Source organism: Denticeps clupeoides, chromosome 14 (genome assembly GCF_900700375.1).
Source record: "Denticeps clupeoides chromosome 14, fDenClu1.1, whole genome shotgun sequence".
NCBI lineage: Eukaryota > Metazoa > Chordata > Actinopteri > Clupeiformes > Denticipitidae > Denticeps > Denticeps clupeoides.
In genome coordinates, this window is record NC_041720.1 from 2,377,333 (window position 1) to 2,394,542 (window position 17,210).

At 45.1% G+C, this 17,210-nt stretch overlaps 1 protein-coding gene across 1 annotated transcript in view; it reads right to left on the reverse strand.

The window, feature by feature from the left end:
• Positions 1–17,210, reverse strand: part of rngtt (RNA guanylyltransferase and 5'-phosphatase) — a 67,587-nt gene that overhangs the window by 21,968 nt on the left and 28,409 nt on the right. Inside the window, exons 11-12 of the mRNA XM_028953014.1 lie at positions 14,476–14,640; positions 1,675–1,743 (exon numbers count right to left, since the gene is read on the reverse strand). Coding sequence (XP_028808847.1) covers positions 1,675–1,743; positions 14,476–14,640 — 234 coding nt within the window. The remainder of the gene's footprint in view (positions 1–1,674; positions 1,744–14,475; positions 14,641–17,210) is intronic.

Genomic DNA, 17,210 nt, shown 5'->3' on the forward strand with positions numbered 1-17,210 from the left:
TGATAAAAACTGCTGGAGCTAATTCAGCTAATTCCTCATCTACGTTCTATTTTGTGGCATGTTTTATTTCTGGCTGTCAGACTGCAGTTATCGGATGGAGTCGGATCATAAATCACCGGGGTTCAAACGAGGGGGAAAAGGGCGAGGGAGGTTCGGAGCGCCGTGAAGCGGCCGGAGATGAAGGCCCAGGAAATGAGCGGGGTGGTATTAATAACGCAAATGACACACCAATTAGCCGACCCTGGGAAAGGAGGAGGAAGAAAAAGACGCCCATTTGGCCGGCGCGGGCGCCCTGCTTTTTGTCTGGCACCGCGGCAGCTGTGCCAACCCGCATCTGCATAATCTCTTCTCCGCGCCGCACACAGGGGGACTTGCTGGGTGCCGCGAAGCCTGCCTCATTATGCCGGAGATCACACGGGCGCCACTACAGGGCAACCGGGAGTTATCAGCCAGGCGGCAGGAGGCCCAGCTGGATGTTCAGGGTGCTTCTCCGGCCACCTCCTGAAGACGAGCGCTTCGGTTAACAGGCGTGCCACCGCCGTCGTTCTGATACCAGGACGTGGCTTTTCAGGACCCACACACGTTCGCAACAAGAGTGGCCACCTGACCGATTCCGGATCGGAGGCAAAATCCAATTCGGAGCTCCGACGGCCCGGAAACCGAGATCAAATGCGATTAGGAACCGCGCCCCATCCACCGCCATTAAGACGTTATTCCTCATAAGGCCGCGTCGGCTCTTCATCTAACGTTCAACGAAATGTCATCCGCAGTATCAGCGCCGTCTCGCGGAACAAAGCAAATCGGCTGTAACCAGATTAGCCCTAATCCAGGCAGAGGGGGGGATGAAAGCGTCGGTGCAACCGGTCTCGTGATTACACGCGCGAAACGCGCGCGTAAACAAGACGACGAACCGGCTAAGTACATGGAAACGCGATTTAAAAGACATTTGCGAATCCAGTCGTGAAGACTGGCTGACGTAACGCGTACTCAAATTCACAAGCGCAAGGGATTAAAAACGGGACACGGACTAAAAACCGCAGGAGTAGACATGAACTTTGGGGCGATGGTACGGTCATTTTTACCAAAACGCCTGTGGCGATCCAGAGCGCAGGTCAGATGCAAAGCACGTAATCGGACCATAATAAAACCAGATTTCTTTATAAACCGTATTCTAAAAGTTGTACCTTCTGTATCTCTTACTATTAACATGCATTTTAATAAATAAACAAACATGTAAATAAATGTCCAAGGTCCGGCAATGTCAGTCACTAATGACAAAAATGCATTTTGAGTAAACAAAAAATTCTAGACAACATTTGTATTGTACAGTTTTTAACTTTGCACCTCAATGAAGGTGCAATATATTATATTATATATAACATGTATATATATTTAGATTTTGCCTACAGCCAGATACAACCTGCCTCAGAGTGAAGTCACATTTATCTAGATCTATAACCATGTCAGACAGAAATAAAAACCACGCTGTCTGTCCCTGGCCATTTCGAGGGAAGGCAGGTTGGGTTGATGGATTTACACCAACCATGTGTTCGTGGTGCTCGAGACAGACCAAAAAAAAAAAAAAAAAAGAGCATTGTGAGTATCGGAGGCATGATTTGGGGGGATTGTTTGACCTCTGACATCCACAGCACAAGGAATACCGCACAGACTCACCCCCAGAGGCTGGAAGATAAGGCCGTCCATCTCATGGCTGACCTGGGAGGTGAAACTGCTTTCCAGAAGCTGAAGAGAGAGAGACAAACACATAATAAGAGAAGGACAAAATTTTGTATGCCTCCACAGGTGAAAAGGGCCAAGGAGACATTTTTAAAACGGGATGTAAGGGACGTCTTCATTTCCCGGTTATAATCGGTACTCATTTTGCAGATGGATGCTACATTAGCCGCGCAATGGAGTATAGAGGGACTATTAAACCAAGCCAGCAAGGCAGATGTCCGACCCGACACGAGCGTGGGGCAACAAATTCAACATATGGGCGGCGAGAGCCTCCACAGGAGGAGCAGGCCGGCACTGCGGCGACAGATCGGCACGGATCAGCCAAACGACAGCGCTAAACACAGAGATTACAGCCTGAAGAGCATGCACTCGCCCATCAGCTCAAACGTCAAAAAAAAAAAAAAAAAAAAAGAGAGGAAAGTGATTATCTTTTAAAGAGTGTAGGGTGGTAGTAGCCTAGTGGGTAACACACTCGCCTATAAACCAGAAGAACCGGGTTCGAATCCCACTTACTACCATTGTGTCCCTGAGCAAGACACTTAACCCTAAATTGCTCCAGGGAGACTGTCCCTGTAACTACTGATTGTAAGTCGCTCTGGATAAGGGCGTCTGATACATGCTGTAAAAGTAAAGTAAAAGCACAGAACAAGTATGGGTCCATGTTGCATGAGGATCAAATTCAAATCATATATGATATACAGTGAAATGCTTTTAGCGGCCGCTACAGACCACGGTATTGCAAATATTGCAGGTATACAATGAACCAATATGCAAATATTGCAAACATAACCAAATATTACACTTTTACGTCTTTAACATAAAATGTGGGTAACAGCTAGGGTGAAGGTGTGCAAATGAGTGAAAAGTATAAAAAATAAATTAATAAAAAAAGCACAGATTTTGTGCCGAGTCCTGAGTGATTGAAAGTGAAAGTGCTGGAGTGTAATGGAGTTCTATGCAGTGTTGCTGTTGAGATCATAATCATGCGCAAGGAGACGGAGAGAAGCAAGAGCAGCTTCTCAAGGCTCCGAGGATGAAAAGAAGGGAGGGGAATAAATAAAATAAAATAAATAAATAAACACATTTTAAAAAGGCGCTAAGCCGAAAGCACACACATCTGATCACAATGGCCCCCAAGGCCTCCGGCTCATAATACGTCGATTGAATCTAACGCTGCCTGATGAATAACGCAAGGATTTTTCCAAGGGCGGCCTGATAGCGTGAAACTTTCCTTCCCTTTTGCAACTTCTCGCGAATGCTGATGTTCTTTTTTTCGCCCGTGCTCCCGAGTTTACGGTTCGCAGCCTGGGAAGGGCCCTGGAATCGAATCGTTCCCTGCCTCCGGTGGACAACTGAGGGCCCAGGGGCCAGAGAGGAGGAAGATCACGCGAACGAACGCTGATGAGGAAACGCCGCCTGACTGCAAAACACACATGGACGCACACCTACACACACAGATGTAAATAAGGACATTTTTAAACAGCCAGAGGAGGACGACGACAGGAAGGTATTAGGGTGACGTGGGGGACGATCTCAGCCGAGATCGGTACACAGCGGTGGCGCTGAGACGCTTGCTCCATCTTGGTGGGTGGCTGGAGTCACGCCGGAGTCACACCTTGCCGAAGGTTTTAGAAGGCAGCGGGATAAAGTCGTGACCGTGGTGGAGAAACAACAGGAAACAGAAATGTGAAAGGAAATAAATGGTTTTAGAAATAAATAAAGAAACAATTTGGAACATAATCAGAGTGCACTGCGGGTCCTGTCGGGACTCATCAGCGCACACGCGCGTGCGTCGAGGTTGTTGCCGATGTTATTGCAACACAGTCGGACGCGTAATGATGGAGGTTATGGAACCATCAGCAGGGAGCTTGTTCCAGATACGACGCTTCATCAGTGAAGGCAAAATATAGATCTTTTTTTTAAAAAGTAGAGCTTTAAGAACCTCAAAGAACCCAAATAAGCGGTTTGAGAAACTCGTTTACGTGGACTTCAACATCACTATCCTGAAGGAAGAAGGCCTCAATGTTTCCGATTGGTTGATGAATGTAGGCATGTGTAGGAAACGTCTAGGACTGACTGAGGAGTCTATTTTGGTACAAGGTCCATACAGAAGAGCAGTTCCTAGGTCAATTTCCCGATGATAACTTCAGACCAAGCTTATTTAATCCTCACAGTTGCTCTTTTATTAAAATTTAAAAAATCAACCATTTTGATTTAAAATCAAAAGTGGCTCAGACATATTATGTCCTGTTTGTCCCTGGAGAAGATTCACTACTCAATCTGTTATTCAGACTTGAAATTTGAACAGGTGTGGGGGTCCTTCCTTCGCTTTTTTCAAATACAGTTATAGTTTGATTCTTATGGCTTGGAGTCAGGGAGGGGTGGGTGCTATAGGGTTTATAAAATGTACAGTATATTGAAACATTGCATGTTTATCATGTTATATCCCTGTTTAAAATCAATAAAAAGCTCATTTATTCATCGAGGCTTATGACCCTAATGACTTGTTGCTAATTATTCAGCTTCTGAATCAAAAAGTGTGTATAACAGTGATCAAAATTAAAATTCTATTAAAATTCTAGAGCTCTTCCAGCCTCAGCTAAATAAGCCTGATAATGTAGCCCAGAGGGAGTCAAATTCAGATTCACATGTAAGAAAGAAATGTTGGTTGCTGGGTAACAGATATACAAGTTGGTTAAGTCGGAATTTGATTGTAAATCTAGTTTGATAGCTTGTTCGTAATACGAAATTAAATTTAAAACATGTTCTGTAAATGGCCCCAGAGAAGATAGGTGAAGTGATATTTACTCTTAATCGCTCATGTTTACTTCCAAATGCGCCGGGAGCGTGCAGACACGTATCTTTATCAGCGGTCCTTCCTCACGAGTTCTCACCTTACGGTCCGTTACCGCTCCCGCCTGCCCGTTCACTTCCTGTGGCTTCTCATCACATGATCGCTACCCACTCACGCATCTGCTATCCATCACTAATGCAGGGGCCTGCGTAGGTTGCAATTAATTTCAACTCTTTCCTGACCCAAAAAGCCCCCCTACACACACACGGGGAAGTCCATCAGAATTCCAGAAGGTTCCTAGGGAAAGGAGGGGAGCCTGCTTCCCACAATCTGCGCCAACGTAGATTGGAACACAAGATCCCTTCCGAACGTAAATGAATTGTTTGATCGTGAAATAGCAATACGTCCTGGACTGCAGCTGGAGGTGGGCGGGGAAGAAAGCATCAGTGTGACAAATAACCGGAATACAAACCAGGCGGCTTTCAAGATGATTTACCCATAATTCAAAATCTCATCTACAGTTACATCAGACAAGCTTTCATGCTGAGAAATTCAGCCGAGAACAATGAAGAGTAATGCTGCGGGCATTAAAAAAAAAAAAAAAAAAAAACTGTCATCTTTCTCCTTCATAAAGTTAATAGAAACAGAGAAGCCCGCCCTTTTAATTATTAACCATTCATCTGTGATGAAAAATCCTGCAACGTTGACATAGTCATTGTGACGCTCAAAAGCAATCATGTCAACCTTCTGCAATGGGGGCTTAGGTCCCTGGTGCTATTGCCACTAACATAGAAGACATGAGCTGAGACGATGGGGACAGGTCATCATTCAGGAGCCCATTGAACTGGCAGCTCTTTAAAAAAAGAGGGGAAAACTCAACACGAAATGAAAATGATGACATCTTACTACGTTTTTTTTTTCGGCACGATACGTGAACAATTAAAAATTAAGAGTTTACAATGCTACAGGCTACCTTACAGGTTAAAATATGCTACTGGTGACAAAAAGGGAGATTTGCCAAGGTGAGAATTATAAGTTTTTAAATCAAAGCTGGAAAACCAGTAGGGCTGCACGATTTGGGGAAAAAGACATATTGTGATTATTGAGATCAATATTGCGATATGCGATTGCGATATGATAAACATACAAACTACTTATAACCGGAAATGCCCAGTGCTTTCAAAATACAATATTCTACAAAATTAAATAAATCACAAAAAACTCTTTACATTACTGTCGAACAACAAACCCTGGTAAGGCTAAACAACTGTTTTGATTATATTTGGCCATTATAAAATCCCGTATTATAGTTCTTACGTTTAACCAAAACGTTGTTTGGAGGCTGACTTGAACACAGGGATGCATAGCTTTGCTAGCTTAGCTAAGGTTAAGATTTGTAAACAGAGGTGAATTTCTTTAGGAAACCTTCAAAGTTTGAGAAAAGTTAACTAAACAGTTAAGAACAGTCTAAATAGTTAATGGCTACGTTTAGCCAAAACGTTGTTTGGAGGCTGACTTGAACACAGGAATGCATAGCTTCGCTAGCTTAGCCTAGCTTAGCTAAGGTTAAGACTTATAAAACAGGGATTTTATAATGGCCAAATATATTCAAAACAATTGTCCAGCCTTACCTATGAAATGTAATCCCTGGTTTGGCGCATACAGCGGTTTGTACAGCCCCAAGCAGCACAAGAGTGAGGCATTTTTATGCACTTCTCTCCATAGACATGTATATGCTTCACGCCACAGCAGAGCCTGTGCTGCGCGTCATGCGGCGTCCAACCATATGTCTCCGAATCGAAAGTCATGTGACCAAATAAGTCACATCCGACTGAAGTGAGACTCGCAAACTTTGAGAGAATGGATCAGATATGTTGCCGATCCAATCCATGTACTAATCATTTAAATCGCAGCTTTTTGCGTTCATGTAATCGCACAGACTGACATCGCGATTACGATTGCGATTAGATTAATCGTGCAGCACTAAAAACCAGTAGACCCCAATGGCCTAATTTATTATAACCCTACTCCCTGTGTTGAATTTTGGCCACTGCATTTTAAAATGCGGTGACCTCTGTGTGACCTCAGCCATGTTAAAGTCCGCTCCATGCAGTGGGGCAGCGGTGGCCGAGTGGTTAAGGAAGCGGCCCCGTAATCAGGAGGTTGCCGGTTCGAATCCCGATCCGCCAAGGTGCCACTAAGCAAAAGCACCGTCCCCACACACTGCTCCCCGGGCGCCTGTCATGGCCGCCCACCGCTCACTCAGGGTGATGGGTTAAATGCAGAGGGCAAATTTCACTGTGTGCATCGTATGCTGTGCTGCTTTGTATCACATGTGACAATCACTTCACTTCAATAACATCCCACACTGAAATATTACAACTGAATACTAGTGAGTTTATTTATAATATTGAGTCCACTTTCATGAAGTAGCAGCTAATGAAAGCTGGCAGCTCGTCTTGTGTTCTGGAACTTTGCAAGGAATCACAGCGCATTTGTTCCGCCTGTCAGAACAAAAAAAAAAGGAGGCAGGCAGCAGTTTTAACTGGGTGACCCCGTTGGTGAGGCTTGAATCATGTGCGCCGGGCACGAATCTCTGGGGCTTGTGCTACCTGCGGCCGCCTGATGACGTGGACGTGGGTTCTCTGCCCTGGATCGTTGCATTCCCCGCTCGCATCCAGCACCTCCAGCTCCACTCCACCCCCCCCCCCGCTCTCCCCGCAGCAGAAACTCGGCATTATTCTCCCTGCTTTGAAGCTTCAGGTGCAAAGCTCAGGGAAAACAGCGGTGGCGAGAAAAACAGCAAATAAATAAATAAATAAATAAATAGATAGATAAACCAGGAGATGAAGAGAAGAGTGGTTTTATATTCCAGTCAGAGTGTCTGTTGCTGCAGGCGGCACTCCTGCCTAGAACAGCTCTACAGAGCAGCCTGAAACCACAGTGGAGCAGAAATCGGCACCGGCACCGGAATAGGTAACGCTCCGACTCGCCACATCAGTTCAGGTCACTGCTCTGTTGTGCCAATCAGACCTGCGCTGACGCTGTGTAGAGTAAATTGCAGCATCACGCACAAAATGCAGCAGCACGACTGATCTTCAACCTTCCCAAGTTCTCCACACCGCCCCTCTGCTACGTTCCCTCCACTGGCTCCCAGTAGCTGCACGCATCAGGTTCAAAATACTGATGCTGGCCTACAAAGCCAAACATGGAGTAGCACCATCCTACCTCACAGCCCTTATTACACCTCGCACTGCACCTGGTATACTCCGAGCCACCAGTACTGCTCGCCTGGTCCCTCCATCTCTGAAGGTAAAAGGAAGACGCTCATCTAGACTCTTCTCCGTCTTGGCCCCTCGGTGGTGGAATGAACTTCCAGCTCAGTCACTGAGCACCTTCACACGGCAGCTCAAGACCTTCCTCTTTTAGATGAAGATTTAGATGAACTTGTAACCTTCTTATTGTCTGACTTCTGTATAGAAACTAGAACAGAGTGAATAAAAAGATTGTATTCATAGTTGGGGGTCCTAGTGAACCAGAACTGACCACTTCATCCATGGTGACATGGAAGCGCGTTGTAAGTCGCTCTGCCAAATGCCATAAATGTAAATTGCAATTGAAAATAAAGTGACCAAAAAAAAAACTATTTCTTTAGGTGCTTCGCTCCTTACGTAAGGATGGAAAGTGCAGTGCGTAGTATTTCGGCCCAAAATGATAAATTATTAATGTAAACTCTTACACTTTCCATTCTCGGATACTTGCAGCAACAATATCTGGTCTCCTGACGGCAAAAAAGCCCTTGGGAGGGGCGCACGTTCATCCTTGCCGCCTCACTCTGAGCGGGTGATCGTTTAAAAAATAAATAAATAAATAAATAAATAAATAAAAAAGTCGTATTTCCTTACCTAATCTAAATAGAAGCAGGCTCTACATCATGTAGAATTAGAAGCACATTTATCTTGCAGATGGCAGGCCGTATTTATTATCGCTCCGCCGGCCTAGCTGCCCGGTGAGAACACCACCACCGCCGCCACCACCACCCAGGTGCAGCCAGAGCCGGGGGGCCCCGGGCTCGTTCAAGAGACGCTCCACTCATCGGCGACGTCGCGCGACAATTAAGGGTCTCGTAATTCCCGCCGCGAGTCACAGTTTCCGGTTTTAACCCGCAGATGGGTCCCCAGCAGAGCTTCCGGGGAGCCCGTTTGGCGCGAAGCCGCCACCGATGTAGCGAAAGCGTCCGAACTTCCTGCAGGCCGGCCCCAGAACCCCAATCTTGGCTGAAGACGTGGTTGACGAACGCTTCATCATTTCACCAGCGGGTACATTTTTACTTCTTTATTTAAACAGTTTTTCCCTCGGAGAGTGCGCCTCGGTTCGACAGGGCAATTTTGCACTCGCGTAATGAGGCATTTCACGCCTCCGTGGCTCAGAATAAGTGAAGTACTGATGGGGTCGAGGCGACGTGCCACTCCTTTCTATTTCTCGGTGCATCTTAATATTTGTAATTATCATAAATGAAAACTCACACCTTCTTTCAAACGGTTAGGACGTGCAGCGATCTATGTATTTTATTCTCGCCATTCACTGTGACCTATGACCTGAGAGGTACTGCTGAGTTAATAGACCTTGTTGCTTTGTATTAATTACTTAATACGAATCTTTTGAATTGGGAATGTATTCCGATGCTTCCTTTGGTGATAATTATGTTTCTTAAAATGTCATTTATTGTGTTCTTTTAATACAAACATATCATGAACATAGCATACGGAGCAGTCCCACAAGGTCTCTGAGACAATCCATCTATCGGTAGCCAATGCATCTTCTCTAGATAATAACGTTGGCCATTTGACTTTTACAACTCTACATAACTGGACAAATGCTATTTCTTACGCAAAGACATCTAATGCACCCTCCAAAAAAGGATCTGAAAATATTAAACCATGAAAAAAAAAAAAAAAAAGAAACCCTGAAAAGCAGAATAAAAAAAGCTTCAGTGAAATGGGATTTTCTGTAAACATTGCAGTGATTTAAAATCAATCTCGATTCAAAGCAAACAAATGAATACAAAAATGATGAATACTCTGCCACACGCACACACACTCTCTCTCGATGTAACACACACTTAACAGTGACCATCACTTGTCTGGGGCGACATTGCAATTAGTCCCTTCTGACTTCCTGCCACAATAGTGAGGCACAATCGGATCCAGCTTAATGCGGAACCGGAGAGAACAGGATGCACGCTGTCACCGTGTAATCGCAGTCACACTTCTACAGGCCTTGGAACCGGCGATCGTGGGTGGAGCTCTGCTTATGATGACGGAACTCTGTGGCGATAAGACTAAAAGTTGATCATCAAGTCAAAATGCACTTCATTGTCATCTCACTATATACAAGTACACAGAGAGACAAGATTGCGAAGCTTTGGAGATTCACAGTGTGCAAACGGAATAACACACAACACATTGATGATGATGATGCAGCATTGTGTTGAATGCAGGATAAAAAAAAAAAATTTAAAAAAAAAAGCACAACACAACCAGAGCAGAAAATAGAAAGTATAAAATCAAACGCTTCAGCGCCGGCCTGGGATTCGTACCGCAGCTCCGTCAGCCTTGTAAGATTTAATATCAACAAAGCCCCCGCTCATACCAACACAGAGAAATGGAGTATCGATCCATAAACATTTTCGGTCTCAAATCCGCACAATATATGATTACCTATCAATCCTGGAGACTTAGCGGCGGCCCCAGCAACAACGGGCAGGGCGGCTAATGGAGCCAGGAGCCGGGTGGGCATTCCATGCACAGAATGATCGTAACGTGGTGATTTAAGGAGAAACAGGATGAGGCTGCCCAGGGCATGCTGGGAGGCTTGTGCCTTGCAGAACTCTGAATCATCATTTGGACATTAGCCCTGTTTGAGACCGGGCATTGGTTACAATATTGTTTTTATTAGATAGCGACTGTGATCGTTAATCAACAAAGACGCCCGGTAGGATTTCATCTATTTCTCCCTAATAAATGTGTCATGTTGTGTGTGGCCACCAAAACATTGGCGCAACAGGCCAACATGATTCGATTTAAATTCAAATTTAGATTGGAACGCTGGCCACGGGTGGTAGTTTCAGGCATTTCCTGGTCAAAAAATGCTAAATGAAAGGCGTGATTCTGGTCTGTCGTATTAAGACATAGTAATGCATTGTAATAAACGTAGTTTATTGATGTGCGAGCTCATGCCACAGGTCGGTGTAAGCCTTGGTGGAAAAACAAGTAGGAAAGGAAAGTGAGTCCAAAGCAACGCAGGATCGATAGAGCTTTAATGAGTTAACGTCTCAGTAATTAAAAAGGGCTCAGTAAAGTTTATCTGTTCAATCTAAGCACAATTAACGGCAGATCAACTTCCCTTATTTACAAAACCGCGCGCGACGCGTGAAATCTGGGAAAGAGGGCCGCCATCGAAGACGGGAACGGGCAGAATCACTTCATCAGATCCTGGTCGATTTAGCTGGTGCCAAAACCGCAGGAGGCACGTGCAGATTTAATTATCTTCACAAAGAGCAGATCGGAGGGCGGGTGCACTAAAAATCTGCAGCGCATCTACGAACGCATTCATACAGCAGTCAGTGGAACGAGGAATGGGAAAACGCTAATAACATATTTGATTTTTGGTCAGAGGGACTGCAAATCATGGAGTGGAGCACAAACATCTAAATCCATAATTGCTATCAGAGTGTAATTTCATTCATTAGACTGCATAGTCAGAGCCCAAGCACACATTCGAAGCAACAAAAGTACGGCCTCGCCAGAAGAAAGTTTCAGCCCACAAGGAAATCCAATAAAAGAAAAAAAAAAAAATAAATCTGTGGGGTGACCTGGAGGAGGGCTGTGCACAAAAGATGCCCTCGCAGATATGGAACGCTTTTGCAACAAGGTGTGTGCAAATATTGCCAAGTCAACATGTGCCATGCTGATAGACTCCCACAAAAAAAGTTATAAAAACTTTCCAACTTGTTGGAAAGCTGTTATAAAAATAAATAAATAAATAAATAAAAATCCAAGGGTCCGTACATAAGCAGCTTTTCGAAATGAAATTTCTACACTTCATCTACCACTTCATCATTTGAAGTTCCTCCTGGCATGTATGATGTACTTCCTTCTGATGAAGTGAAGTGATCGTCATTGTGATACAAACGGTGCCACAACAAAATGTGTCCTCTGCATTTAACCATCACCCTTGGTGAGCAGTGGACGGCCATGACAGGTGCCCTGGGAGCAGTGTGTGGTGACCTGCTCAGTGGCACCTCGGCGGATCGGGATTCGAACAGACAACGCGCTTCATTAACTGCTAGGCCACCATAGGAAGATGACGAAGGTATCCTTCAGCGTCTGTGGTGTAAGGACTAAAATTTTTGGTTTTTGATGTAAAGGAGTCTTGACTAACCATGTCAATCTATCAATCAAATCAATAAATAAAGTCTCTGGACGCTGTTTTGTTGAATTAGCTATAAGGTGTACGCAGTCTTTACGTGCAGGAGCGTGCGCGGATAGAAATTTAAAATGTGAACAGTAGCACGTCTCAGTTGAAGTTTGACTTTTCTAAAATGACCTGTTTAAAACCTCCTCCAGTACATTTGTAATCTGGTCAGGATGAACACATTCCTTCTTCTGTACCACACGTAGTTTAGCAAAACCACAGAAATATTCACTCGTTTTTAATACGTCAAAGGGGGGAAAAGGCCAAAATAGAAAAGACCCCTTTTTACTGGAAGTGTTTTGTTGTTTGGAGGCTCTGAGAAACACTTTAAAATTCAGATCTGATGAAGAACAGGACTGGGGGATGGACAGTCAGGAAGTGTAGTGTCCAAACCACCACCCCTGGACCCCAGTGGAAATGTCGCGCAGGGGAGAATCCCCCCGCCACCGGATGAATGGCCCGAGCCGATTCCCAAGCAGACCGCCGCACTCCTCCGGCCTCGGGGACAGAGGCGCCGCTGTGCTGAGGGGCAGATGGTCAACAAAGGGGGAACAATGAGCCCCTCAGACGCCGGGAGCCGGAGATGACTTCACCCGCGGGACATCCTCGCAGACAGCCGGCTGCTGTTAACATCAGTCACCGCGATCTGGTCCAGAACAGGGGTGGGGGGGGACAGTATTGGGCGCGGTAGAGCAAGACTCTGCCCGTCCAGACATGGCTGCATATTTTCATGCTCAGAAATGGCCAAGGGGCAGAATATATGGAGATAAGTGATCAGGCGAGGACCTGGCCATGAACCGCACAACGTCGCACGGTTCAGCCATGCGCCCGACAGAGGACCATTGTGACATACCGCAGACGAGACACGAGAATGTCGCAGCGTTGTTTTCGTCAACAAATGTATGACCTTTAAATAACCTTTTTGACGTGACTAGATGAGACGCAAATGCAGATGATGGTCGATAATGAAATAGATCGTGTAATATTGTTGACTAAGAAAACAAGACTAAATGTGTCTTGCAAAATTAAAACTACTAAAACATTGACAAAAACAAGATGAGATGTCATTTGCGCTCGTTTAATCGCGTTATTATTATTATGCGGTATTTCTGTTGTGCAGAGATGATGTTACTTCCTAAATCCTGATTCGTAGCATTAATTCGATTTCAGAATATGTGGGTTAGCGGATGGCTGGGGAACAAAAAAAAAAGACAAAGTGGAACTTAAAATGAAGTGGAAATTAATACTCTGCGTCCTCTACATGAAGTTTTCTTGAGTCTACTATAAAGGTAACAACAAAATAATAATAAGATAACCTTTTTTTAAATAATGAAATGGATTTGACTATAATAAAATTGTGTTTTTGTCTATTCTTCTAGGTGCTTGTAAGTGCAAGTGTAACCAAGTACTATACTGACTGGGTTAAATATAATTCCACTGCATTTTCATTGACTCAAACTAGACTAGAGTGGACTAGACTTGAGCATGGACGTGAAAAAACAACTAAATTACATCTTGACGCAAAGACTAGACTAAAACTAAAATTAAGACAGGCCGCCGAAAACGACTATAGTTGCATAACGTTCTTCACCGAGAAATTCTTACTCGGTTTTCAAGCGTTTCCAAAAAGGATGCACTGAAAAACACTCATTAGGAGGTTGGGCTCTAGTAGAGGGGTACTAAAGTCACAGGCCTTTCTAACACAGGCTGTCCACCATTCGGTTTTGCCATAATTAAAAGATGGGGACACCCATGTCACGCCTCTCCTTGCCTCTCTCCACCGGCTCCAGCTAGCTGCTCGCATTGAGTTTAAATCCTTGATGGTGCCTACAGGGCTGTAAATGGAAGTGCACCCTCTTACACCAACACGCTACTAGCCAGATTGTTCAAAAAGTATTTCAGACGAGTACAACACTAACACATGCACATATTCATGCACAATTTTTTTTTTTTTTTTTTTATTGTCTAGCACTTAACAACTCCCTAGCATGTTCTTTTCCTGACAGGTCCGGCCTTATCAGGGCTCTCAGTTTTGTAACTCACAATCTATAGAAACCGAATGAGAATTGCTGGTGTCCTCCTCTTGTAAGTCGCTTTGGATAAAAGCGTCTGCCAAGTAAAGTAAAGGTGAAAAGCACAGATACTTCAGAAATTCTCTCCACGGATATTAATGTTATTTTAATGCAGCGGGGTGAACATTTCCCAGCCAGTTTTCACCGGACGAGGTGTTACACATGCTGATGGTTCAGTACGTTAAACTAAACATCGGAGAAAACACAAGAGGTCTGAGCAAATGCGTTCTGTCTGAAAAGGTTGCACCCTTCTACCATTCGCCCTTTTCGGGAGTTTAATACTGAGCCGTGACCTAAAACATTTCGAAGCGGCGGTTCCTTCCACGACCCCACCGAGGGGAAGATGGGGTTTACCATCAGCCTATAAATAACCAGCGGACTGCGCCGGGCTCTTACCTTCCGTGTGTAGTGGATGTCGAAGAAGGGCTTGTTCCTGACACTGAAGGGCTCTCGGGTTTTGTCTATCAGGCCCATCTTCATCTTCTCCTGTCTGGGCAGGATGATCTCTTTCTCTATGCACAGCAGCCTGGTGTTGAAGTCACACTGACCTACAGGCTTGCCCTGGAGAGCAAAGATTTAAAACATGGATTAGACCACAATCGTTTCCCAGTGGTCCTTGAGGCATCACATGATCAACTTCGCTTAGCCAGTATGTGGCACAGGCATCCTCATAATTAACATAAATTGATAAAACATGATCTTTGTATGTGAAGTATTGACAGTTTAAACCATCCAGAATGAGGAAGTAGTAAGAAAGCATGGTCAGTGACTGGACTCCTCCCTTTTTAAACGTAATTCAAGGTCGTGGTCTTGGTGTCAGATATTTAATTCCACACCAACAAAAAGGCTTGTTTTCTTGATTTATCTGAGGTTGTGAAATAGAGTGCCCAATGACAATAAAGAACTCTGAAACTAGCGACATGTCCCCCAACGTGGTCCAAGTAGTCACTGAAACATGTTGATTGGCTAGATCTGATTTTCCCCAATCCTGGTCCTAGAGGATCCTCCACCAACTAGGCTGAGGTGTTTAACCGCTCCCCACCATGACTGCAGCAGGCCGCAAGCAATTGGACAGCGGCGGCTCTGGCAGGGAGGTCCCCCAGGACGCGTTAAAGTACCCGTCTGGACGAGTTTAACGTGATTAGCGCGTGCACGCAAATTCCGAACCTGATCACGGAGCAGGAAATGTTTCAGGCTGAGACAAAAGCGGAGAAGGCGGGAATAAGTTATAATTATAATACTCCTCATGGGCAGCCATTTGCACTTATTGAATTGTTTTTGCCTTCCATTATTTTTCGCGAGAGGCGAATTGAGTGCCATGGAAACGGCCCGACCGCCGAGGCAGAGCAGCACCGGCGGCCGCGTGGCGGCAGAGAGGCAGCGCAGGGCTTCTCAGGTAACGAATTTAATCAGCATCGCTCCCGCGCACTCGGACACGCTCTCTGGGAGGTCTCCATGGCAACGGTTCCCCCCCCACCCCGTAACGTCCTCCCATCCCCGGTTCCAACGCGGCGCTCCTCGGAGAGACGGACGCTTGTTCCAGGCGACGGGCAGAGGAGCCGCGCCGTTAACCAGGCCGGAGCCCGGGTTCAACACGTCCGGGCTTCGGAGGGTCCGAGGGCGCGGAATAAAAAATGCACATGGCTGCCGAGGGTGACGCTGCCGTGAGACCACGCGTCCAGAGACGCAGGACCACTCAAACAAAAATTCGTGCAATTATTTGTCCAAATATCGGAGTGAGACTGTCCCGTTCAGGTATAAATCACATAATTCCTAAGAAGAAAATCGTTAGACAAGAAGAAAGAACAAAGCGCACGAGCCTTTGCCCCATAGCAGCCTGGTCGTTCTCCCATCCTGCTTCATCACCACCGCCGCCTCAGAGGCAATTACAGTAAACGGCCGTCGTTATTACGGGACTTTATCAAACGCCAGTCCGACGCCAACATCGCCCTCCCGAGCTTAATGACGCTTATTGGGCCGCCGCTGATCAATCTCGGCCCCAATGCCAAACGCTTGGCTCCTCCGGTTGCCCGATTTGACCTCCCCACCCTCTGCCTTACGACCCATTTCACGTTAAAATGGGCAGACTCCTGGTGACCGAGCGAGATGTGACCCTCTCCCTCCGTTCCTGCCAAGATGTGAGCCGCTTCGAAGCGGCGAGCGTGAAACAGGCTAAAGCCGTGCTGCTACACCTTCAAAACGTTCTGCCAAGTGGAATGGAGCGGGTTTAAACATTCGCTTCATAACCTCTGCGCAAACCGCTGCTTCTCCAGCAGGAAAAGAAGACGCGAGCCGAAAGGAAAATAGGCAGAGAAACGCAATTCTCAAGCACGACGATAACCTGTAATGGCCAGGCAAATTTTAAGAATTAAGTAAAGCATTTTTCACATGAGCAGAATTTCACATCAACACAACAGTAAAGGAACCAGTTTCGTTTAAAAACAGAAGTGTCCATTTAGTGCGTACAAATGTCTCAAAGAGCACAAGCGGTAAATTAAAAAAAATAAAATAAATAATTTAAGATAGACGTGAAGGACACAGACATTTAAAAAGTGCTATACTAGCACAAGGGGCTTGAATAATAATATAAAGTACATCCTCAGGATTTACATAAATTGATAGACAAAAATCTAGTCAATGTAAAATTCGGGACCTGGTGGTCAAAACAACTGATGCATTGTAAGCACAGCAATCCAAAAATGCAAAAGCGCACCTGGTAAGTGCAATGCAAACTTTCTGGTAAGTGATTGACTATTTTAAGTGCATAAATAAAAACTGGGACTTTAATACATGTTTTTCACTAGAATCAATTTTTTTTTTTTTGTTATTTTGGGAAAAACGAACACAGAGAAATACCCAATCTGGCAACATCAAGTGAAGCTCCTGTCTCCTGCTGTGTTTACATCCAAGTTCTCATGATAAAACCTGTTCACATACGCTTTCATCAGAAATCACAAACACATCCACTTTATCAAGGAACTCTTGATTGGTGAACTAGCGAATGCAACTTTTACAAAACACTTACAAACGCACTTGCAATGGCTTGAATATCTACAAACTCCCTAGGTTTTGAATTTGTGGTTTAAACGGAACTCCCTGCTTTACGAGAAGGGCTCGTCATTGTTTAATGC